The 26976-nt window shown below is 43.7% G+C and overlaps 1 protein-coding gene across 3 annotated transcripts in view; it reads right to left on the reverse strand.

The window, feature by feature from the left end:
• The window catches only part of CCDC180 (coiled-coil domain containing 180), a 597826-nt gene that overhangs the window by 411970 nt on the left and 158880 nt on the right, over positions 1 to 26976 (reverse strand). For all 3 annotated transcript variants that reach the window (XM_029611950.1, XM_029611952.1, XM_029611951.1), the window contains one exon: positions 25434 to 25553. In XM_029611950.1, coding sequence (XP_029467810.1) covers positions 25434 to 25553 — 120 coding nt within the window. The remainder of the gene's footprint in view (positions 1 to 25433; positions 25554 to 26976) is intronic.

A 26976-nucleotide genomic window follows, 5' to 3' on the forward strand; every position in this document is an offset into this window, starting at 1 on the left:
GAAGGGTTACCAAAATGATAAGGGGAATGGAACAACTCCCCTATGAGGAAAGATTAAAGAGGTTAGGACTTTTCAGCTTGGAGAAGAGACGACTGAGGGGGGATATGATAGAGGTGTTTAAAATCATGAGAGGTCTAGAACAGGTAGATGTGAATCGGTTATTTACTCTTTCGGATAGTAGAAAGACTAGGGGGCACTCCATGAAGTTAGCATGGGGCACATTTAAAACTAATCGGAGAAAGTTCTTTTTTATTCAACGCACAATTAAACTCTGGAATTTGTTGCTAGAGGATGTGGTTAGTGCAGTTAGTATAGCTGTGTTTAAAAAAGGATTGGATAAGTTCTTGGAGGAGAAGTCCATTACCTGCTATTAAGTTCACTTAGAGAATAGCCACTGCCATTAGCAATGGTAACATGGAATAGACTTGGGATCTTCTTAGTGTTTGGGTACTTGCCAGGTTCTTATGGCCTGGCTTGGCCACTGTTGGAAACAGGATGCTGGGCTTGATGGACCCTTGGTCTGACCCAGTATGGCATTTTCTTATGTTCTTATGTTCTTATGATTACTCAAATCAACTTTTGATTGAAGAACCAATTGCACAAGTTACTCCTCAATATTCAAGAATTCTGAGGATGGTTACATAGATATTCATACTCACAACTTTATCTGTTGCCGATGCAACAGATTTGATGTAAATTCATTATTGTATTAAAATGGTAATTTTTGTAAATTTGTATTCAAAATATTTATTCCTTTATGCATTTATATACAATATTCATCACTGCCATGTCCACATCCTCATATTCACTGGGTTCTGGGCGACCACAAATTCTAATGTTATTTCTTCTGGACCTATTTTCAAGGTCCTCCATTTTGTCTCATACCTCACTGTAATTTATTTCTAAAACTATTGCAGAAGTTCTCACCACCATGAGTTACTTCTCATGGTCTTTGATGCTGTGTACTAGTTCATCCTTTCTTCTTCTGATGTCAGCTACCTCCTCTCTCAGCTCAGAAATCATCTCAATGAGCTCTCCTTTCACTACTAGTGTAGGGTGTGCGGCCAGGCCCTCTTACCCTCTGCTGCCGAATCCAGCGTCTGGCTCCACGTCCCTCGTGGTGGTAGGCCACCGGCTCCGTCCTCAGGCTACCCCCAGTGCTTCTGATACTGCGACAAGCTCTTCTGTTCTGTGGCATACCTCTCCGCGTGGCCTGCGGAGAGACGCCGCCTTTCAGTGCCGTGCCCTTCCTAGGCGTGCGCGCGCGTATCACTGCTGCTTTTAAAGGGCCCACTGAAGCTCCGGTATATAAGGCCGGGCTCAGCTCCTGTTAGTCGCCTTTGCAACAGGTTTCCACACTGGTTGTGTACTTCATTGCCTCCTTGTGATTCCTCTACTACGTTCCTGGTTCCTGTTTCCTTCGAGTTCCTGTTCCTGGTTGTCTTCCTCATTCCAGCTACCAGCTTCCTCGTTCTTGTGTTCCTGCTACCAGCTTTCCTTACGGACTGATCTTCTCCTGGACCCGACCTCTGCTTTGCCTGACTACACCATTGATATTCTCCTGGATTTGACCTCTGCTTTTCCCGCCTACGCCATTGATCTTCTCCTGGACCCGACCTCTGCTTTGCCCGACTACGCCATTGATCTTGTCCTGGTCCCGACCTCTGCTTCACCTGACTGCGCCATTGATCTTGTCCTGGTCCCGACCTCTGCTTCACCTGACTGCGCCATTGATCTTCTAGTCCAGATCTCTGCTTTGCCTGACCATGCTACTGATCATCTCCTAGTCCTGACCTCATCCTTGCCTTGCCACCACTCCTTGATTGCTTCCAGCCCTGACTCCAGCTTGCTCTACAATGCCTCTACTGTCTACGTCCTGTTCTTGGTCTTTCAGGCTTTGGCTTGTTCTTGCTCGGGCGCCCCCTGTCAGACTTTGGTTCCTATTGGCGCCCAGGTCTCCGCCTCGTCCAGTACAGACTCTCCAGTTCTGCTGTTGCTGCCTCTGGGCTGACCTCTCCATCTCCTCTTCAACGACGACATACGGAGGCCCGCCTAACTCCAGCTGGTCCCAGTACCCAAAGGCTTAACCCGCGGAGAACGAGGGCTGGTATTGGAGAAGCTCCAGCCGGCCTCTGTCAGTCAGCCCACTCTGCCTGCCGATGGTAGGAATCCTTAGGTTCCCTCTTACGGGTAGCATCAACCCCACCTCGCCCCAAGGGTCCACCTCCTGTGCAACAGCTAGCAAATCCTTTTTTCATTTCTTGGCACTAGGTTTTGAAATTATTATAAGAAAGTGCCTTTTAGCTCACCACTGACTACTGGTCAGCCACGCTATCTGCCATGCAGTGTTGCTATATATTTGGTTGCCTGCTCCTTCATTAAGATTACAGTTTCTTTTTTCAGAATGAAAGATTTCCATTTTAGCAGGAAACTGCAGAGTTAAATTTATTCCCCACTTATGGAGCTCCGAGCTTGGCAGTCATAGTGACCTTTTGCTTTCAGACACTTTAATCGAAAGTTGTAAAAAGCAAGATTTTTTGATTATTATAGGACAAAGATTCTTTTTTCTTTTAGGCAGCCATAATTTTGACCTTAACCGCAATATTAAGGATCCGTGCCACAACTGGCCTAGGCCTCATGGCAGTATCTTTTTCTAGGCCCACCCAATGCACATATTGCACTGCCACTGATTCTGTCTCCAAGTGACAGGCTTTAGGATTCCGGGAGCCATAGCTGAATGCAATAAATAAAATTCCTACCCCTTAATGGTCTCTGGAAACCCAATGATACAAATTTCATTCTTACAGCCATGATTTTTTTGGTTATTGGGTTTATCCAGTAGAATCGCAATGTCCTTTTGTAGAGCTTGCAATTGCCCAGAAAATTATTCTGATGCCATTTCCTGCACGGGCACATGTTTTTCGACTTTAGCAATTCTCTAAGCTTGTTTATCAAATCCTTCCTTTATTTCATCTAAGGAAGATTGGAGTTTCCCAACCTGTTCTTCAGGACAACTGAAAGTGTTTTATTATATCTCGCACCAACTCATCTTTAAATTCTAACAGGGATTTTTCCTCAATCACCACCATTTTGGAATCAGAGCTGCAAATCTTAGAATTCTTTGGGGTCCAAGTTGTCATTGCCAAAAAACAAAAGAAAAAAGGTTATCTTCTAGATTAGTTCACACCCAGACAAGAGAAAGTGTTTAGGATCAAATGCAGCAGCAAAATAAATTGTTCCAAAAGGCCCAATTAGCTGATAAATGAGCAGGCTTTGCTAGAGCTACTCCCTCCCATGACTTCTCAACTGAAGGGCATAAGCGGAAGTCGTTTTACTTAATTTTATATTTTTCTTCATCTCTGTCTTCTTTTGAAATAGAATTTCTTAATGTGTGCATGCTTATTAATATTGCTGCTGCAAATTTTTGACTGCTTTCCTTTTTAATCTACTTTTTGAGTGCTTATAAAAACATTTTTGCTCTTCTCTTTGTTTAAATTTGTACTAACTGCTGCAATCACACAGGCCGATACAGTACAGTGCGCTCCAGCAGAGCAAACTGTTAGCCCGTGTTTGGATGCGCACCCAGAACACTGCCGATATGGCTGGCACGCCATGCTGCCTGCCCCTCAGTTCCCCATAAGTGTACATGCATAGCACACCACCTTTTTAGGACCCCGCGGCGGAAAACTAACCAGCCAGCACCCAGTGATGATGTCACATGGCTGGGTATTTAAACCCCAAAAGAGCTCCATACCTTGCCTCAGCAACAGGTCCTCCTGTGTTGCAATGCATTTTGCTATTTGACTCAGTGCTTTTTTGACTTGTCTTGCTTCCTTGTAGTCCTGGCTTGCTATTATCATGTCCTGCCTTGCGCTTACCTTATCCTGTCTTGCCCTTGGGCCCCCTAGTGTCTTGTCTTTGTCTCATCTGTCTATCTCTGACTGATTCCTGGTTTTGACCCTGGCCTCGGACTCTGTCCACTCTGCTGGACTGCCCCCTATCCTGATCTTAGCTTGGACCTCAATACTGCCTGACCGCTGCCTGCCCTGACCTCAGCCTGGACTTTGATACTGCCTGATCACCACCTTCCCCGACCTTGACCTGAACTTCAACACCGTTTGCTTGCTATCTGCCCTGACCTCTGCCCGCTATTCAACTTCCTCTGACTGTTCCTTACAGGACTCCCACCTAAGCCTTGCTGGCCCCTGGAACCCAAGGGCTCAGGCTGCAGGGAACAGGGGCTGGTACAGGTGATCCCCAGTACCAGTCCTAGTAAGAGCAAGTCCACTTGCTGTCGGTGTGGGCCTAGTAGGTTCACCTGCTAGGCTGCATCAACCATGCAACCTAAACTTAACTAGGAACTCAACAAAATTAAGATGAAGGCAGCAGTCCAGTAGCAAGAGGGGGGCTTTCCAATCTTATGCAGAAAGATTAAATGAATTCTTTGCTTCTATGTTTACTAATGAGGATATTGGAGAGATACCAGTTCTGGAGATGGTTTTCAACGGTGATGATTTAGATGAACTGAACCAAATCACTGTGAAGATGTAGTAGGCCAGATTGACAAACTAAAGAGTAGCAAATCACCTGGACTGGATGGTATGCACCCCAATGATCTGAAGGAACTCAAAAATGAAATTTCAGATCTATTAGTTAAAATTTGTAATCTATCATTAAAATCATCCATTCTACCTGAACTCAGGAGAGTAGCCAATGTAACCCCAATATTTAAAAAGGGCTCCAGGGGCGATCCAGGAAACTATAGACCAGTGAGCCTGACCTCAGTGCCGGGAAAAATATTGGAAACTATTCTAAAGATCAAAGTCACAGAGCATATAGAAAGACATGGTTTAATGGAACACAGTCAGTATGGATTTACCCAAGGCAGGTCTTGCCTAACAAATCTGCTTCATTTTTTTGAAGGGGTTAATAAATATGTGGATAAAGTTCGGCCAGTAGATGTAGTGTATTTGGATTTTCAGAAGGCATTTGACAAGTCCCTCATGAGAGGCTTCTAAGAAAAGTAAAAAGTCATGGGATAGGAGGTGATGTCCTTTCGTGGATTACAAACTGGTTAAAAGACGGGAAACAGAGAGTAGGATTACATGGTCAATTTTCTCAGTGGAAAAGGATAAACAGTGGAGTGCCTCAGGGATCTGTACTTGGACTGGTGTTTTTCAATAAATTTATAAATGATCTGGAAAGGAATGCGGCAAGTGAGGTAATCAAATTTGCAGATGATACAAAATTATTCAAAGTAGTTAAATCACATATGGATTGTGATAAATTGCAGGAAGACCATGCAACACTGCAAGATTGGCCATCCAAATGGCAGATGAAATTTAATGTGGACAAGTGCAAGGTGATGCATACAAAGAAAAATAAATCATGCTCTAGTTACACAGTTAGGTTCCATATTAGGAGCTACCACCCAGGAAAATGATCTAGCCGTCTTACTAGATAATACATTGAAATCGTTGGCTCAGTGTGCTGCAGTAGTCAAAAAAGCAAACAGAATGTTAGGAATTATTAGGAAGGAAATGGTGAATAAAACGGAAAATATCATAATGCCTCTGTATCGCTCCATGGTGAGACAACACCTTGAATATTGTGTATAATTCTGGTCTCTGCATCTCAAAAAATATATAGTTGCAATGGAGAAGGTACAGAGAAGGGTGACCAAAATGATAATGGGGATGGAAAAGCTCCCCTATAAGGAAAGGCTAAAGAGGTTGGGGCTGTTCAGCTTGAAGAAGAGACGGCTGAGGGGGGATACGATAGAGGTCTTTAAAGTCATGAGAGGTCTAGAACAGGTAAATCTGAATCAGTTATTTACTCTTTCAGATAATAGAAGGACTAAGGGGCATTCCATGAAGTTAGCAAGTAGCACATTTAAAACTAATCAGAGAAAATTATTTTTCACTCAATGCACAATTAAGCTCTAGAATTTGTTGTCAGAGGATGTAGTTAGTGCAGTTAGTGTAGCTGGGTTTAAAAAAGGTTTGGTCAAGTTCTTGGAGGAGAAGTCCATTATCTGCTATTAATCAAGTTGTCTTAAAGAATAGCCACTGCTATTACTGGCATCAGTAGCATGGGATCTACTTAGTGTTTTGGAACTTGCCAGGTACTTGTAGCCTGGATTGGCCACTGTTGGAAACAGGATGATGGACTTGATGGACCTGTGGTCTGACCCAGTATGGCAATTTGTTATGGTTATTGATGTTTGGGTGGATCCTTGGACACTGTGGCAGCTGACCACGCCCACGGGGGGGCAGTTCCGTGAGGGACCACAGTGTCAGGCTAGACTCTGGACACATAAACACAGATTTGAATCTTTTATTAAACAGTTTTGGAAACCACCAGAGGTGGCAGTAGTGAGTAGTAGATGTTGAGCCCGGCTGGGCAGGTCTCCCACAGAACTCTGGAACAGCGAATCCTCTGCTAGGCTGTGCTGTAGTGGAAAGAGACTGAGAGTTATGAGTACATGATAAGAAGCATTCAGAGTCCCAGGTAGAATTAGGAGAAGCTCCGAGACAGGGAGAGCAGGCCCTCGAGGAGTGAGTACCTGATCCCTTAGAGCAGAGAGACTCAGTTGTATTGTACTCACATAGCAGTAACAGAGATTCCACTAGACGAGAGGTCTAGCACTGGAACAGAGGGCAGGCCCTCGAGGAGCGAGTACCTGGTTCCAGTGAATCAGTACTGTGGAATAGATGGTAGTTGTACTTACAGATGGAAACTGTTAGTGAAGTCTTCCAAGTAGAAGGGTTTGAAGATGCAGGCAGCGACTCAGGGAACATGGGCCCTAAAGGAGCGAGTACCGGTTTCCTGATAGCACCTGAAAGAAGCAGAAGAGGCCCCCGAGGAGCAGGTACCCCGTTAGTAACCCCGAAGGGTGAAAGAGTTCCAGATAACGTTGGAGTGACAGAGCAGCTTCAGTACGGAGAGCGAATCCTATCCATAAGGGTTCCGTTGCTAACTTGATGAGCTAGCAAATACTGTAGGCTTAAATATCCGGACAGCGTGACATCATATCAGGGGGACGCCCCTGAGGTTTGCGCCAACGTGGAAATAAAGATGAGGGCGGAGTGTGCGCCCTAAATTACTTCAGAGGAGCATGGCGAGAAGCAGCACCAAAGCCGGTCCGGGGACGCCGGAGAGGATGGCAAACAGAAGCTGCAGCAGCCAGTAGTTCGAGGTGAGCGGGAGGAGCCGCAAGTAGTAAGAGGTAGGCGGGGCGAAGCCGTCGAAGACCGACCATCGCAACAGTACCCCCCTTCAAAGGGCGGACTCCAACTCTTGTACCAGGTCTTGGTTTTTGAGGATGCATCTGGTGAAACTGAAGAAGCATCTCTTTATCCAGGATATTAGCCATCGGCTCCCAAGAATTTTGTTCGGGGCCATAACCTTCTCAAGATAGAAGGTATTCCCAAGTTTTGCCACATTTTCTTACATCAAGAGTAGCTTCAACCTTATATTCAAGGTCATCTTCTGTGATGATAGAAGTTGGTTCAGGAGACTTGGATGAGAACTCACTGAGAATGAGTGATTTCAGAAGTGAAACGTGGAATGTGTTGTGGATTTTCAATCTAGGCGGTAGCTTCAGACTGTATGTAATGTTGCCAAGACATCGGAGGATTTGAAACAGTCCAAAGTAGCGAGGAGCGAATCGAGTGGAGGGTAACTTTAGTTTCAGATGCTTAGTTGATAGCCAGACTTTGTCACCAGGTTGAAACACAGGGGCTTTAGAATGGTGAGTGTCATACAACTTCTTTGCTCGATCACCCGCTTTGATTAGCATATCTTTAGTCTGAGTCCATAATTGATGGATATCATCAGCAGTGGATTGAGCTGCTGGGGATGACACTGAGAGAGTCATTGGAAGTAGTGGTGAAGGTAAACGTCCATATACCACTTCAAATGGTGTTGATCCAGTGGATGATGCTGGATATGAATTAATGGCGAATTCAGCCCATGGTAACAGCTCGGCCCAGTTATTCTGACGGCAACTCACATAGGCCCGAATGAACTGTTTTATGGTCCTATTCATCCTTTCAGTTTGGCCATTAGATTGTGGATGATAGGCAGATATATAATCCAGAGAGATGTCAAATAGCTTGCACAAAGCCTTCCAGAATTTTACCGTGAATTGAGATCCTCTATCCGAGACTATGTGCTTCGGTAGGCCATGAAGGCGAAAGATGTGTGCAATGAAGAGCTTCGCAAGCTCCAAGGCTGAGGGTAAGCCAGGCAGAACCACGAAATGAGCCATCTTGCTGAAACGGTCAACCGTCACCCAGATAGTATTCATTCCTCCAGAAAGAGGTAGATCAACTACAAAGTCAGTAGCGATGTGAGTCCATGGCTGTTCCTGAACTGGCAGCCGTTGTAGAAATCCCCAAGACTGACCAGAAGTAGGCTTATGATTGGCACAGTTGGAGCACGATGCTACATAGGAGTATGTGTCTTCCTTAATAGTAGGCCACCAATAGTACTTCTGTAATTTCAGCAGAGTACGGCGTTGACCAGGATGGCCACCCAAAGATGAGATTTGTGCAATGTTCTCTCAACCCATCTTGATGGACTCTCTACCTGGGTAACATCAAGCTAGGTTCAGAGAACACTGCACAAATCTCATCTTTGGGTGAGTTTCCTCACTCCGAAGGTCATCAAATCTTCACAAGAAAGCACTGTTCTGTTTGTACGTCTCACTTTGAATGTCAAAGTGGCCCCTAAACCCTACACTAATACCTAAACCTCACCTAGAGTTACTAGGTAGGTCTCCCATAGAGATGTAAATACCTATCTAGTGTGAGGGCTTTATGGCTAGTCTCTCTCTCTCTCTCTCAGCTAGGCTGGCTCTCCAGGAGCTTAAAAACATTGCAGCTTTACACAAATGAAAAAGGTGTACTTAAAATATGCAATACAGCTTCACAAAATTGTTAACTCAATCACACTCCTCCCTTTCTTCTGATTTGTATCGCACCATGCGTTATGGTGCTTTCACAGGCATTAAAGGGGCTTAATGCCTTATAGCAATTTGATAAATGACCCTGTAAGTTAGGAAGCTCTATTTATTTATTTATTTAGCATTTTTCTATACCGACCTTCAAGGTTGAATACCATATCAGATCAGTTTACATCGAACTGGGGTAGAAGAAAACAACAGTAACAGAGAACAACTTTTTATAATCAGAAGGATCAAAGTTACATTTAACAAGGGCAGTAAACTTGGAAGCTTGAGCAGCTGGAAGGAGAAAAGGCCTAAGAGGGCAATAAATTAAGAACATAATATCAACACGGAAACCGGGCTAATGCTTGAAGAGTTATTGGAAGATGTACTGGTGCTTATGAAGTACTTAGAGGAGGAACAAGGTTCCATTGCTCATGAGCAGGGTTAATCGTCTAATGAGTATCTGCGGGCTCCGGGAAGGCTTGGTGGAACAGCCAAGTCTTGAGATTTTTCTTAAATGTTAGGTAGCTATAATTTATCCGATTACCTTAAACAATTAAGTCAAATATTAGCATTTATTCAGTTAAGTTAACTGGACAAGTAGCACTTCCCTGATTTGCCCATTGACTATCTGGTTATCTACTTAGCCAAATAAGAGGGTCATTTTCTATCCATATCGCACACGATAGCAAGCAGGGGGCGGAGTCGGGGCAGCGACGGGAGGAGTTGGAGCAGCCAGGAGGCAGACGCGGCGTTATCCTCGCTGGCGGCGATAAGGTAAGCACCGTTATCACCGTCAGTAGCACGCCCAATAGCACCACCTTTCACGGTGGCGCTATTGGATGCAAAAGCCGGCATCGATAACACCGTGGTGGTGAATCGCTGCCGGCTACAAAGCCAGATATTCAGTGGCTGCCATTTAGCTGGATACGTCCTACTTATCCAGCTAAGTATTGTTTCAATATTGGCTTTATTGATGTTACCTGTTAATCAATATAGGAATTACTAAATATTTTCCTACAAATGAGGGAATGGATAACTATGAAGGGTTTGAATATTTTAAAAAATTGTGCTTGTACAAAAATATTTTTTAATTTAACTTGTACATTCCAAGAAGCCAATTCTTCCCTCCTTCCCTCACGGACCTTGCAGAAGAGAAAAAAAAAGAACTGCTCTGCTCCTAACTTATCTAAATTGTGTCTACTATATTCTATAGACTTAAAGTGAATTTTCAAAAGTTGCGCAGGTAAAACCCCCCAGCATATATGAGTGTAACTAGTATATACTCGCGTATATGCTATTTTATAAACCTCAAACATACACACATAAGTAAGGGTTCATGAGTAAATCTGAGCATGCAAAAAAGGGGTTGTCCACAGATGTTCCCACCACATGAGGCCAACATTTACATGTATTAAGCTGCTTTTTTATAAGGGATTTATGTATGTAGATTTGGCAGCTTATTTGCATATATTTACACCAGCTCTTTATTTATTTATTTATTTATTTATTTATTTATATATCACCTAAGCCAAGGCCCTAGGTGGCACACAATTAAAATTACATAAAATCAATGTAACAAAAAAAAAGAAATGATAAGACAGATGCCCAGCTGATCAAATCAATTCAAAAGTATGGCTATGCAACCAGTCGTTATGGTGACAAAAGCGTTTGCCGGAAAAAGATTGTCTTGGCAATGGCCTTAAAGGTTTTAGTACATTCCGTCATCCGTAATTCATGTGGCAAAATGTTCCACAAAGTAATAGTGGCAATGGAAAAGGCCTGTTCTCTCGAGTCTGTCAAATTTGCTTGATGAATTGAAGGAATGAAGTAACTTGTGGGACTGTAAATTTGAAGAAGTTTTTGCGCTGGAGGTGGAACCTTGGCCTGGGGCAGGATTGGTACGGCCCTCTGGTCAGACCCAGAGAGCGCCTGCCACCAGGAGGCGGGGCACACAAGGAGACAGAGGCTAGGTGGAACTTCATCAATAGCAATCTGGGGTTTCCGCAGGTTGAGCCCTTGAGTACCCGGACTGCCTGGACTTAGGTGGGCCTTAGAGGGTCTCCCGGAGAGGTGTGCCCACCACGAGCAAAGGTGCGCAGCTGATGCAGAGAGGATGGACCGAGTGAAGCGCAAGGGTCAAAGTCAGGATATCCATCCAGAAGTGTCAGCCAAAGCAAGGGTCAGTTCCAAGATCAGTCCGAGCGTAGTCAAGGCAAGCAAGGGTCAGTTCCAGGCAGCGGTCAATCATGGTCAGAAGGCAGGCAAAGGTCAGATCCAGGCAGCAGTCAATTGTAGTCAGGCAAGCAGAGGTCAGTACCGAGAATCAGTCTGAAGGATACTACCAGGGAACATGGAGCAGGAACAAGACAGATGCTGGAAGACAAGGAGGACCACAGGTAAACAGGAACACAGAGACACTGGAACACAGGAACAAAGCAGGAAAACTGGAACAAGACAGGATCAGGCACAGGAACAAGGAACAGCAAACTAGTAACACCGAGGTGTCGAGCCAATTGCCAAGGCGAGGTTCTGGGGAAAGAGCCTCGCCATATATATCAGGGCTATGTGATATCATCTCTGGGCGCCACGGACCGGTTTCCCGCGCTGGGCTCTTTAAAGGGAAGCGCGGTCCGTGCGTGCATGTGTCTAGGGGCGGGGCCGACGCTGTGGAGCATGCCGAGCCCCGGTGTGAGGAGCGCTGAGAGTCGGAAGGCCCCGACGGGCCTGGGGACGCCTGGCAGCGCCGTGGGCGATGGGAGCTGGACGTGGACACCAATGAGGGAGAGTTGGAGCTGGTGGACGGAAGCACGAGGTGAGCAGGCGCAGTCGCGGCACCAACGCGGCTGGGACGCGCAACAGTACCCCACTTTCTAGTCCTCCCCCTTACCGGCTTGGGCTTGTCAGGATTCTGGGGATGGAAGTCTCGGAGGAGATTTTTTATCTAAGATGTGGTGAGAGGGCTTCCAAGAATTTTTTTCCGGCCCGAAGCCCTTCTACAACAGAAGGTACTCCCAATGGCCTCTCCAGTGTCGGACGTCAAGGACCTCTCTTACTTGAAGGGTATTCTTGAGTTCAGCTGAATGTTGTATCGGTAGAGGAGGTCTTTGGGAAGGCCAAGATAGTACTAGAGGCTTGAGTAGTGACACTTGGAACATGTTATGAATCCCCATGGATGCCGGTAGTTTTAACTTGTATGTGACCGCTCCCACCCGTCGTAGGATAGGAAATGGGTCTACGTATTTGGGAGCTAGCCATTGAGAAGGCAACCATAGACGGATGTGCTTGGTGCTAAGTCATACTCTTTGTCCAGGCAGGAACACTGGTGCGGCCTGACGATGGGCATCTGTGACGCGTTTGGCCCGGTCAGCTGCTTGGCAGAGTCACTCCCTTACTGGATCCCACAGCCGGTGAATGGTTTGTGCTGTGGATTGAGCTGCAGGTGAGGGCACACTGAGTGGAACCGGCAGTGGTAAGCGAGGTTGACGGCCAAAAACTACAGCGAAGGGGGAAACTTCCGTGGCAGAGGTGATATGGGTGTTATGAAACACTTCTGCCCATGGGAGGATGTCGGCCCAGTTACCTTGCTGATCATTGACATATGATCGCAGGAAGGCTTTCAAATACCCGTTAGTCCTCTCGGCCTGGCCATTCGCTTGTGAATGATATGCTGACGTTAAATTTAAGATAATATTGAACTTCTTACAGAGAGACCTCCAATATTTAGCAGCAAATTGAGGGCCATGATCGGAAACTATTTCTTGTGGTAGTCCATGGAGATGAAACACGTGGGTCAAGAAGAGTTGAGCTAGTTCCAGAGTCGATGGGAGTCCAGGTAAGGGAACAAAATGGGCCATTTTTGAGAAACGGTCTATTATGACCCAGATTACAGTATGCTATTTTGAAGGGGGCAGATCCACGATAAAGTCTGTGGAAAGACTAGTCCAAGGTTCGGTGGGGGCAGGAAGTGGTTGGAGAAGCCCCCACGGGCAGCCAATCGGGGGTTTTTGCTGTGCGCAAACCGGATAGGAGACCACAAAATCTCAGGAGTCCTTAGCCATACCAGGCCATCAATAGTGTCTTCGGAGCATTTCAAGAGTTCGAGCTTGGCTGGCCAGCTTGGAGTTGTGAGTACATGTTCACGGAGACGGCGGGGAACCACCGTCTTCCCAGCTGGTACCGTGGTGGTAACTGCGATTGATATGCAGGCTGGATCGATAATATGCGTCGGGGTCTCGGGTGTATCCTCTGATTCGACAGAGCGAGAGAGCGCATCTGCACGAAGATTCTTCTCTGCTGGGCGATAGCGAAGCTCGAAGTTGAAGCGTGCAAATAATAGAGACCAGCAGGCTTGTCTCGGGTTGAATAACTGGGTCTCTTTTAGGTGCTCCAGGTTTTTATGGTCGGTATATATCGTGAACCTGTGTTGCGCCCCTTCAAGCCAGGGACGCCATTCCTGGAGAGCAAGTTTCACAGCCAGGAGTTCGCGGTCCCCTATGGTATAATTTCGTTCTGAGGGAGAGAACTTATGGGAATAGAAGGAACATGGAACCAGAGTTCCCTTGGTGGAGTACTGACTCAGGACCGATCCCACTCCAATAGCGGATGCATTGACTTCAACAATGAAGGGGCGGTTTGGATCCGGGTGGCGCAGACACGGGCCAGTGCAGAAGGCCTCTTTCAAGGCATGGAACACAGATTGGGCCTTGGGATTCCACATTCGAGGATCACATCCTTTCCTCATCATAGCGGTGAGTGGAGCGGCCAGTGTGGAGTAATTGGCAATGAAATTTCGATAATAATTTGTGAACGCAAGGAATCTTTGTAGGACTCAGAGACCCACTGGCTGAGGCTAGCTGGAGCTTCACCAATAGCAATCCGGGGTTTCCGCAGGTTGAGCCCTTGAGTACCTGGACCGCCTGGACTTAGGTGGGCCTCAGAAGGTCTCCCGGAGAGGTAGCGGAGAGGTGTGCCCACCACGATCAAGGGTGCGCGGCTGGTGCTGAGAGGATGGACCAGACCCGAACCGGAGACCTCAGGGAGGTAGCGGTTCAGGAAGGTTCTCCAGGTGAAACAGGTGAAACAGGCAGCGCCTGTGGGTCTAGTCGGATGAAGGCCGTGGGCAGAGTCCAAGCAGGTCGGTCTGGTGGTCACAGGAGGCAGAAAGAGAGTGTCCGAGTGAAGCGCAAGGGTCAAAGTCAGGGTATCCGTCCAGAAGTGGTCAGCCAAAGCAAGGGTCATGTCCAAGGTCAGTCTGAGCGTAGTGAAGGCAAACGAGGGTCAGTTCCAGGAGGCAGTCAACGTGGTCAGGTAGGCAGAGGTCAGTTCCAGGCAGCGGTCAATCATGGTCAGAAGGCAGGCAAAGGTCAGGTCCCAGCAGCGGTCAATCGTAGTCAGGCAAGCAGAGGTCAGTACCGAGAATCAGTCTGAAGGGTACTACCAGGGAACGTGGAGCAGGAACAAGACAGATGCTGGAAGACAAGGAGGACCACGGGAACACAGGAACACAGAGATACTGGAACACGGGAACACTGGAACAAAGCAGAAAAACTGGAACAAGACAGGATGAGGCACAGGAACAAGGAACAGCAAACTAGTAACACCGAGGTATCAACCTGATTGCCAAGGCGAGGTTCTGGGGAAAGAGCCTTGCCTTATATACCAGGGCTATGTGATCATCTCCAGGCCCCGCAGACCAGTTTCCTGCACTGGGCCCTTTAAAAGGAAGTGCGGTCCGCGCACGCGCGCCTAGGGGCGGGGCCACCACCATGGAGGAAGCCAAGCCCCAGTGTGAGGAGCGCTGAGAGCCGGAAGGCCCCGACGGGCCTGGGGACGCCTGGGAGCACCGTGGGCAATGGGGATGGCCGTGGACGCCAATGAGGGGGAGCTGGAACTGGTGGACGGAAGAACGAGGTGAGCAGGCCCGGTCATAGCACCAACGCGGCCGGGACGCGCAACAGATTGCACTGATCCTAGGTAGGGACTTGAGAGTAAACAGTTTTATGCACCAAGAGGGCAGTTTTGTATTTTATCTATCACTCAGTGATGGCGAACTCCAGTCCTCGAGTGCCACAAACGGGCCAGATTTTCAGAAAATCCACAATGGAAATACATGAGATAGATTTGCATACAATGGAGGCAGTGCATGCAAATCTTACTCATGAATATTCATTGTAGATATCCTAAAAATCTGACCTGTTTGTGGCACTCGAGGACTGGAGTTCGCCATCACTGGGATAGGTAATCAGTGGAGGTCGACCATAATTGGCATGATATGGTCTCGTATGGAGCACCCAGAGATCAAGCAGGTGGTGTAATTCTGCAGTAACTGAAGCACCTTGTTGTTGAAGCTGGAATTCCCAAGTACAGTGAATTGCAGTAGTCCATCAAGGGTAACAACATAACTTGGACTACTGTATGAAAATCTACGGGCTGTAACAAAGATTTAATGCAATATAGTAGGCGAAATTTGTAAAAACCAGTCCTAATTACCGATTTAAAGTGGGGAACCATGGTCAATTAGGATTCATTATTATCCCTAGACTTTTACTGTAGGGAATGATTTTCATAACTTCATTCTCAGTTCTGATGTTCAAAGGGAATTGTCAAGGTCTCTTTATGCAATGATCATAATTTCAGTCTTTGAGAGATTTAGAGCCAATTTATTGTGATGGAGCCAACAGCGAATAGAAGTGATATACAGTGAAATCATGGCAGTAGTATCAGGCCATGACTTACTCAGAGGGATATAAACTGTATATTATCAGCATACAGTCGGAAGCCACCATAAAGGCCAGTCAATAGTTTTTCATAGTGGTACTAATTAAATGTTAAAAAGTAATGTTAGCAGTTAGTAATAAATTAGCAACAGGCTTTACATACAACACTTGTTGTATGTAAAGCCTGTTGCTAATTTATTGTTTACTGTAAACCGAGGTGATGTATAACTATACGTACCGCGGTATATAAGAATCTCTAAATAAATAAATAAATAAATAACTAAATAAATAATGCTGAAAGAACTGAACCCAGTCCCTGTGGGACTCCTGAATGCATGGGACACCAGTTAAAGATGGTGTGAGAAATCACAACTTGTTGTTCCCTGCCCTCAAGGTAAGACTGGAACCAGTTAAAGACTCTGTCGGTGATATCTGCTTCTTTAAGCTGGTATGAAAGGCTTATATGATCAACCATGTTGAATGCAGTCAAAATGTCCAATATAATGATAACAAAGCTTTGACCGTTATCCAATCCTCTCCTGATAGTATCAAACAGAGAGATTAATAAAATCTCAACCTTTAAGGATTACATAGAAACATAGAAAATGACGGCAGAAAAGGACCCTACGGTTCAGCCAGTAGGCCCAGCAAGCTCCCATAGTTATCAGCTTCCCATACTTATTAGTTACTCAAACCACCAAAGTCAGGGCTCTTGTTGGTTACAGTTTGAGTCCAATTTCCTCCCCCCTCCCCCCCATCTCTGATTCAATCTTACTTATGAGGGAGCGGGGTAAATGCATGTAAATTATGCAGGTAAAATCTCCACAAGTATATTTTTAAAGTCTGATGTAAAAATACATAGATATAGCAGTTGTGCGCCACTTATCTGGATAAATTCCAACTTATTCAGCTAAATAGTGGCACTTTTCCAGATAGATTCTGATTTATTTGGTTAAGTAGTGGCAAAGAGCCAGAGATTCACCATAATATATCTTGGTCTGCAGCGTGCTGCCAAAGTCACGTGCCCCTTTGGATGGAATTTTCGTTGCAGAATTGCTCCCTCCAAACCGAATAAGTTCTCCTCCTCTCATTTGATTGTTTTGTGGTGGCTATATGTGGAAAAAGAGGAAATGATTCTTAAGGCCTTTCCCATCTGGCTATACTAATCCTTCCTCATTATCTCAGCCTCCCTTTTCTAGTTTCATTTTGCCCAAGGACAGTCAACATCATGGGGCAAATCAGCTTGGCATAGTTAGTGCCGCTATTAGTGGTGATTCTATCTCCAAGAGCCCTGATGCTTGGTCTCTGCCCGAGCTACAAGTCAGGTCTCAGGCTGGGAATGGATCTCAATTACCCAAAGAGGTTCAAGATGCTATTCCTAGGGATGGGAATATACTGGGATCTGGTCAGATTGATCACAGTGATATCAGTGGTATTGTTACTTCAACCCCTGTGCTTCTAGAGGATTACAATCTGTGAACTCTGACTTTAATTTTACAAAGCCCGCAGTGATGACTATGGATTCTTTATGGTTAGCTATTCTGGGAAAACTGACTCTGTTTTATCTAAATATGAAGATCTTCAAAATCAGGTTGGATGTCATGATCAAAACCTTCAGAGTCTCAAAGAGAAAGTTAGCTTCTTGTCTGCCCAATATAAGGAAATGCAGCAGTGTCAAATTTCCTTGGTTAAGTGCAAAGGATTGTTCTGATTGTCAAATTGACTTAATTTAAGATTTCTTAATTTTCCAAAGGTGGAATTGATATCTCCCCTTGATTTGTTAAAGCAGTTTTACCAGGAAGTTTTAAAAATGCCTGCTGAATCTTTTCCTCCAGTCTCTAGGGTATTCTATCTTCCTGAAAGAACTAAAGGTGAAAGAGCTGATAGGAATAATTCTGTATTAGGAAATTCTGTAAATAATGTGAATTTAACTGTCCTCCTATAGAAAGCCCAGTTTGAGATTAAGTCCCGTGCAACTCTCGTGGCGGGAACCTGGCTGCAGCTCTGGATGATGACGTCAGACGCTTCGTTGTATTTAAGCTCAGGCCTTGCTCCATAGCGTTGCCTTTGCAACAGGCCTCCTCGCTACTCGAGTACTCGTTGCTACTAGAGATCTGACTCTACTCTTCATTCCTGATCCTCGTTGTTCCTGGTTCCTGTTCTCTTCGTTCCTGCCCTGCCTAAGCTTTGGATTGATTGCCCGGACTTCAACTTCACTTCACTTGACTACGCTACAGCCTATCTCCAGACCCAGACCTCCGCTACGTCTGACTATGCTACAGCCTATCTCCAGACCCTGACCATTGCTTCGATTGACTAACACTGTTGACTTCTCCGTGATGAGACCATTGCTTCGATTGACTAACGCTTTTGACTTCTCTGTGATCAGATCTTAACATTGCTTGCCGCGACCTTCACATTGCCACCGGCCCTGATCCAAGCCCGTCATTTGACACCTCTCCAAGCCTACTTCCTGGACATGGACCTATTAGGCTTTGGCCTATCTTTGCTCGAGCGCCCTCAGTCAGTCTTTGTTCCATTGACGCCCGAGTTCCAGTACCTTCTCCTGTCTAATGTAGCACTAAGCCATCCATCACCTGCTGACTCTGGGCTGAACCAACCTCTCTTGCCATTCAACCTCGAGGCCCACCTAAATCCTGCTGGCCCCGGCACCCAAAGGCTCAACCCGCAGGGAATGAGGGTTGGTATAGGTGAAGCTCCAGCGGCCTCTGCCTTTCAGCCCACTCCACCTGCCGACAGTGGGGACCCGTAGGTCCTTGCCTATGGGTTGCGTCAACCCCATATTGGCACAAGGGTCCATCTCCGACGCAACAGGTCCAAGTTACAAATTATAAAATATAAAATACTGAAAGGGTTATAATATAATATAATATAATTATTTTCGTTGATCAAGGGACAATTTTGAAAATATGATTGGTGAAAAAGATAATAACAGCATAATCACACCACAATGACATTGCACTGATCAATCTTGTAAAAATAGTCAAGGATGTTGAAATGCTAAAATGTGTTAATTAGTATGTTAAAGGTCAACATCGAGTTTTATTTGTGCCTTCTGGGCTCAATTTACAAAAATTCATATGACTTACAAGAATCTACTCTTATTAACTTATTTGAGATAAAATTATAATGCCAACCAGTTGGAAAATGTTATGCAAATAAACAAACTAACCCATTGGTGTATAACTTTAGAGGCAGTAATGTATTTAACTGAGTATAACAGCTCAGAAGAGCTAAGCTAGCATTCACTCTGCATTGTTTGGTAAGCTGGACTGTTCCTATTATGAGATATCTAAACTAAAGATTTTTCTCTTAATAGTGTTGGTATTCTATGTTTACTAGCAACTTTTACACTATTGCAAGGCATTTTGTGAATAGTCTTGGAATACTCAGGTGCACTGAGAGCTGCTGAGAGACCAAAAGAGAGAACTCAATACTAATAAAGATTGCTCTATATGTAAATAGGAGACATTTTATGTAATTTTTGTAAATTGGAATGTGCATGTATATATCCTTAAGATCTAGAGTAAACAGTCAGTCATTGATTGCCACTTGAGGAGTTCATCTTGAACTTTTGTCTTTTTCAGATATTTGATGAGGCTCCTGAGGTCTAGTATAGGATGAAGACCTCCTGATATTTTTAGAATTAGAAAGTACTTGGAGTAGAAACCTATGTTTCTTTCCTGTATTGGAACATACTCTACTACATTAGCTGAGAGTAGGGTTGATAGTTCTTGTTGCAAAAGTTTAATTGAATTTGCCACTAGAAAGTGCCTCCTTTGAGTACTGTTTGGGGGGAGGTATTTGAAATTTAAACTGTACCTTGCTATATGATCTTTAATACTCATTGATCTATTGTTATCAAAGACAAAGCAGGATGAAGTGTTGAAGTTTTCTCCCCACTAGAAGAGTGTGTAACTGGAAATTTGTTTGATGTCATAAACAAAAATTCTGATTTGATTTGCTTTGAGAAAGTTGGAAATGTTTGGTTTATGCTCTTTCTAACACACTGTCTGGGCTGCTAATGCTGTTGTTGCTGAGGGTGCGGTCTTTAAAAAGGATAAGGTTGATATCTTCTTGAATAGAATACTGTCTTTTGTAGTATTGAAATTGAGGCTTTTAAACATAGAAGGTTATTCTGTTGTTGCCACTTATTTCAGGAGTGTATCATAGTGCTCTTTAATAAGATCTACTGTTTCTTTCACTTTTCTCTAAAGAAATTATCCTGTACAAGGAACATCAGCAAGTTTTTCATATCCATCTTCGTGCCCTAAAGCTTGAAGCCAAACTAATCTTCTGGCTCAAGTGGCTATTCTTAATGTTCTGGAAGAAGTGTCATAAACCCTATAGGATGATCTGATGAGGTTCCTACCACATTTTCAGCTAAATGGAGAGTTGACATGAAACATTATTTGAAATCTACTAGACATTCTTGAGTCATGTCCTGCAGTTTCTGTAAACAAGATTACATATACTGCACTATGTATACTGATGTGCAGCTATTCTAGAATTTTACATATTCGATTTGAAAACATTTTTTTGCTGTGCTATCCAATAAGGCAAGATCTTTCCCCAGAGGGGTATTAGAATAGTTTTAGATCTCTTTTACTTTTTAAAAGTTGATTCCACCATTACTGACCGGTAGGGTAGTTGAACATTTTGATAGGCTGGACTAGACTGAACCTTATACTGGATATCCAGTTCTTTTGAGACTGGAAGTGTTGACAAAGGTGTCTGCCACATCCTTGACTGAAATTCTTCATGCAGTCTATGTATTGGTACCACTACAACTTGCTTTGAAGTTTCAATAAATCAAAATGTTTTCTCTAGGTTCTGTCACTTGGAATAGGGAGAAAAGAATCTCCTTGGCAATCTTTTGGACAAAAGCAGGATATGCCTTAATCTTAGAAGGAGACATACTCCTGTAAGTTTGTAGAGAGGAATCCAGTGGAAGAGCAGTAGAATCTTCATCATCTGAATGGAACAGTGGAAAAATATAAAAAGATTCAGAGCCTTCTTGTGAATTAGAGGTTACTCCAACCTTGTCCTTTCTCTAGATGAAGGTGAGCCATGAGACATAGTCTGTGATATGTTTTCTCTAGCCTGAAAAGGTAGACTGACTTTCTATCTCAGGCGTTAATTACTCTAAAATAGGAGAGATCTGCTCCAAGGGAGAAGAAAGTGGTATATCAGTAAAATATTTTTTTTAAATTTCAGGCCACATCATCTTAACCATGGAATGTTGGTCAGTTGTAAGAAGAACAATGGAAGAATTGTCAAACTCAGGAAACAAAATGAAGATTGGAAAGTTTTTCTGCAGCAAAAAACATTTGTTGTGCCAAGAAAGACTGTGAAGAAGATGGCACTAAAGCTTTGCTTGTGAATGGCACTGATAAGTTTCCAGCATTGAGTAGAGATTGCGCCAACATGCAATCATGCTACAAACATGATATAGCACTGAGGTGCTAGACTTTACATCATTGGTTTTTTGTGCCAAGAATTTTCAGACATATGGTGCTGATCTTAAGAGGACTGCACCCTTTTTCATCTAGGTGACATTTATTTATTTAAAATTGTTTATATACCACCTTTTCAATAGGAATTGATCAAAACGGTTCACATTAGGGCAAATACACAGTATAAACATCAAATAAACAAAGTGCATAATAATCAAATAAAAACATAAATAAAATAATATAAAAATCAAAGACATCATTAATAAATATATTTAAAATAAAGTAACTAAACCTAGACTGAAACATAATAGGAGAACATGGATGAAAATGTTGAGGATATGGAACTTGTAAAGATTAAGTGTGTTCTGGTATGTATAAATTAAATGCTATTTGAAAAAGATAAGTTTTTAGTGTTTTTTTTAATCCCTTGGCATTTGAGATTTGTTTAAGAGAGTTTGGTAGGTTGTTCCAGATAGATGGGTCTGCAACTGAAAAAGTTCTTTTCCTGGTTATATCTAACCTAGCAAAACGGACCAAGGGGACATCTAGTAAGTTTTGGTTTTAAGGATCTCAGATGTCTAGCAGGTTTATAAATTCTCAAAGTAGAAATCAGCCAGGTTGATGATGGGTTATGTATAAGTGAATGAATAATGGACAAGGTTTTATATTGAATTCTAAATTTAATAGGAAGCCAGTGTAATGAAAACAGAATAGGAGATATATGATTTCTTAACGGAGTGCTGGTTAAAATTTGGGCAGCTGAATTTTAAATTAATTGAAGTGGTCTTATTGCTGTATCGGAAAGACCCAGATAAAGAATGTTACAGTAGTCAAGTCTAGAGAAAATTAAAGATTGAAGAACCGTGCAAAAGTCTTGTTTGAAAAGCAAGGAACAAAGATGCTTCAGCAGATGTAATTTGTAAAAAGAGTTTTTTACTATTGTGGAAATGTGTTGTGTTAATGATAGTCAGAGTTTATTATCACCCCTGGCTATGAGCATGAATTGAGATAGAAATAGAGAAACCACTGAAATGAAGGTATAACAGGGGTCCGTTAATTGGGTTTGCTATTGACGTTAGATAATTTCTATTTTTGTAGGGTTTAACTTAAGGCGGTTATGAGATAGCCAGGCATCGATAGTATTTAAATATAGCGTAACTGCAGAAAGAGTATTTGACCAAGAAGAGCTGAACAGGACAAAGAGCTGGATATCATCAGCATAGATTTTAAACTGAATATTTAAAGCGGAAAGAATATGACATAGAGGGAGTAAGTATATATTAAAAGGTATCAGATAGAGTGAATATTTCATCTTAACTGCAGAGGCAGAAGCTGGGGAAGATTTTAAAAACTCCTTCAAAGTAACCTCTTGACCTTATGACCCTTGAAGACATGAGTGCACAGCAATATCATGAGAAGGCCCAATATAGTCATCATGCTATGCTGATCTGAGACAGTCATTCTAGAAGAACAATAGGGATATATTTTGAAGCCCGACATCTTGGAGTAATGTTAAATCAAACTCAAGCTTGAAAAAAAATTAATATTATTACTTTTGTGACTTGTGACTAAAAAATAAAAGAATAATTATCAAAAAAAAAAAAGAAAGAAAAAAGCCTTGAGGGAAAAACCATCTACAATTGATTGTAGTTTTAAACAAAGCAAAATGAATCCTTTCATGCTAGCAGAAGAAAATAGAGATGACTTGCACAGTAGTGGCACTACGGAAAGGTCCACACTTATTCAGAACTCAGAGGCATACTAAGGGGAGGCGAGGGGGATGATCCGCCCCAGGTGACAACAGGGAGAGAGAGGGGTGCCATTGCCGCCAGCAGGAAGATCCTGCGGTGGCACAGAACAGTGATGTGGTGGCAAAAGCAAGGACCTGCAGCAGTGGCAGAGGCCAGCAGCACCGCCAGCATTTCCTGCAGCAAAGAACAGACCCAGCGTTGCCGCCAGCACTCCCAGAGCCAGCAGCTGAAAAGTCCCTGTGGTATCACCAGCAACTGAAGAAGGAAGAGTCTGGCCCTGTGAGAGTAAGTGCCGGAGTGTGTGTATGTGTGTGAGTATGAGATGGTGAGTGTATAGAAGAGTGAGTGTGTGTGTGCCTGTGAATATATATGAGAGGGTTCCTGTGGATGTGTATGTGTGAGAGGGTGCCTGGGTGTGTGTTATGAGAGGGTACTTGGGGGTGGGGGTGTGTGTGAGAAAGAGGAAGCATGTGTGTGTGTGTGCGTGGATGAGACAGGAATCGTGTGTGAGAGATACAGAGGAAGCATGTGTATGTGTATGTGTGAGAGAGAGACGAAGGAAACGTATATGTCTGTCTCTTTCACACACACACACACACACACACACACACACACATACTACACAAAGTTCCCTCTGACTCTCACCAAGCATGTATGTGTGTGAGAGATAGAGGGAGCATATTTTGTTTGTGTGTGTGTGCGTGTACCCCCAGTTCATGACAATCTCAGTATGACATATATGGAGAGTGGGGGATTTTTAAAATTCTTATTAGTTTTAATTTCTGCGTGTTATTTGATATCTGCTGTTTTGAAATATTTTATCGATGTTTAGGAAATTTTTAAAATTTTGTACAGGAGCTTCTAATTTTTGAATTTATTCATCAGCTGTTTTGAAATGTGTATTTTTAGTATGGTTTTACTATTCTGATTGATTTATATTTCTTGATTGTATTGTTTTGAGGAATAGTGATTTTCTGCTTTTCTACTGTTGCACTGCATACAGAATCTGGCTTGTGGTTTCCAGTTCAGTTTTTGTCTGCATGTGTGCATAAGAGAGAGAGAGGAAGAGTGTGTGTGTGTTAGTGTGTGAGAGAGACACATCTGAAGTGTGTGTGTGTGTGTGAGAGAGAGAGATGGAAGAAGCATGTCTATGTGTGAGAGAGGTACAGAGAAAGTATGTGTATGAGTCTCTCACGCACACACACATGCTCTCTCTGTCTCTCACCAAGCATGTATGTGTGTGTATGAGAGAGAGGGAGCATACTGTGTGTGTGTGTGTGTGTACATGTATGTGTGTGTGTGTGTGTGTGTGTGCATGCATGCCCCCAGTCTACAACAATCTTAGGATAACAGATATGGAGATCGGGAGATTTTTAAAATCCTTATTAGTTTTAATTATTGGGTGTTATTTCATGTGTCTGCTGTTTCGATATATTTTATCGATGTTTAGGAAATTTTAAAATTATATATTGGAGGGGGGGGATGCCAAACAAGTATCCGCCCCAGGTGTCAAATACTCTACGTACGCTTCTGTCAGAACTTCTCGGTCTTTCCAAGCTCTGAGAGAGTTATCCATCTCAGATCCATCAGATAATGTTATCCACTTGTGTGACTGATACTTGTCCTGCCTATCCATGGAAAAGCAGTTGTAATAAACTGAATGAACTCAAGTCTTTGCGGAAGATATTCCCACCCACGTTTAATATGAACACATCTTATTCAACAGAACTCCTGAATGCATTCTTACTGAAAGAGTTCCAGTGTATGCAGAGAACCCATGCACACTATGGGGCAGATTTTTAAAACAGAGCGCGCGGGGTACATTTGTGCGCACTACCCGGCGTGCACAAATGTACACCCGATTTTATAACATGCGTGCGCTACCGCGCGCATGTTATAAAATCCAGGGTCGGCGCACGCAAGGGGATGCACACTTGTTTGTTTTTGCTCCCCACCACCTTCCCCTCCCTTCCCCTATCTAAACCGCCCCCAGCCCTACCTAAATCCCCCCCCACCTTTGTTATCTTCTTTATGCCCGCCTGAGGCAGGCGTAACTTGCTCACGCCAGCTCGCTGCCGGCGCACCATCCCCCAGCATGGCTGCTGTGCCGGAGGACTCGGGACTGCCCCTCGGACCGCCGCCCGGCCCCTGACCCTGCCCCTTCCCGCCCCTTTTTCAAAGCCCCGGGACATACGCACGTCCCGGGGCTTGCGCACGCCACCGAGCCTAAGCAAAATAGGCTTGGCGCGCGCAGGGGCAGGTTTTCGGGGTTACGCGTGTAACCCTTTGAAAATCTACTCCTATATCTGACAATGCCTGTTCATGCTGCTCCCAATTCAACAGTGCACCCACACACGCTGTACCTGACTGAGCACTTGTTCAAGCTGCTAACAGTGAACCCGTACACACTGCAGCTGAGAACATCCCAATAGTGTACCCATATACACTGTACCTAACAAAGTGCCTGTTCATGTCATTCCCAATCATGCATCTGTACACACTGCATCTGACAGAGCTCTACAGCACACTGTACCTGACAGAGTGAAGATGTTGTAATCGCTGTTCATTCAGTTCACCCTGCAGCTTTACCATAAGGTTAAGGACTTCTTTAACACTCTCAGGATTTTGAACCTCTTCACGGTCAATGTACTCCCTATAGGGTAAAAGTGGGGACTGGATTTCATAATCTATCACTTTAACTGCCAGACAGATTCTTCAATCTAGTTTTTAAAACAACTAACATGTTATGAAAAAATAAACAATTAAGATTTCCTTTTGTATGTTATTTTTGCATTTTAAAAACAAATGTCTCATTAAATATCTGCAAACCCTAGATAATGAAATGAAGAAAACTGTCTGCATCTCTCCTGCAAAAGTATTTTACTCATTTTAGAACCACAATACATATTTTTAATTTGTTGAGTGGGAAAGCAGATTAAGATACACTTTAGGGTCCTTATTCAACAGAGTTTAGCTGAATAATTTGTGATTTACTCAGCTAAATGCTAACTTTTCAATATTTCCACCACTAATCTAGCTAAATTTTAGCAGACGGGGGAATTCTGAGGTGGAATTAAGTTAGCCAGATAAGTTAATTGGCTAACTCCAATAACTTATCTGGCTATCTCTGGTCTTGCCATAGAGTAGTCCTAAAGTTAGCCGGATAAAGTTATCTGGCTATCTTTAAGATATCTTGTCAAAGTTAGTTGAATAGCAGCTGAATATTGCCCTCTTTGTTTTCAACTGTGTCCTGGAAGCAAAGGGCAATAAAGTGGCAAAGAAGACATTTTATTAACTGTTAATTTTCTTTCCATGAATCCTGTTACACCAGTCCAGATGAGTGGGTTGCTCCCCCTACCAGCAGATGGAGGCAGACTACACAGATTTTTCCATGATGTCTACACTCCTACAAATGTGTGGTACAGCCCCCAAAAAGTCAGTATTCCTGTATCAAAGTACTTAAAAAATGTCTCATAAAAACATTCAACAATTAAGCCAAATAAACTTTAAAATTCATTCAGAAAGAATCCTCCTCCACAAACTACATTACCTTACAGGAAGAAATTAACTGCTATTAATCAAGTTGACGTAAGGAAGAGCCACTGCTTATTACCGGCATTAGTAGCATGAAATTTATTTACTGTTTGGGTACTTGCCAGGTATTTGTAACCTGGATTGGCCACTGTTGAAAACAGGATCCTGGGTTTTATGGCCCCTTGGTCTGACCCAGAATGGCAATTTCTTATGTTCTTACAATATTTAAAAATAGTTAAGGGCTGATGGAGAAATAGGGTATGAAAAAAGAGATTTGGTGTTTGGGTAATTGTCAGGTTCTTGTGGCCTGGTTTGGCCTCTGTTGGAAACAGGATGCTGGGCTTGATGGACCCTTGGTCTGACCTAGCATGGCAATTTCTTATGTTCTTATGTAAAGACAAGAGGAAACAAGAAAATGAAAACTAGAGAAGGAACTCTTTACAAATGATATAAAAACTCTGCAATAATTCTCATGTGTCTCGTGGTGAGCTGAAAGTACCAATCCCCCTATATATGGCCCAACTTCCTGGGTAAGTCCTGGA

This window comes from Rhinatrema bivittatum, chromosome 8 (genome assembly GCF_901001135.1).
Source record: "Rhinatrema bivittatum chromosome 8, aRhiBiv1.1, whole genome shotgun sequence".
Classification (NCBI taxonomy): Eukaryota; Metazoa; Chordata; class Amphibia; order Gymnophiona; family Rhinatrematidae; genus Rhinatrema; species Rhinatrema bivittatum.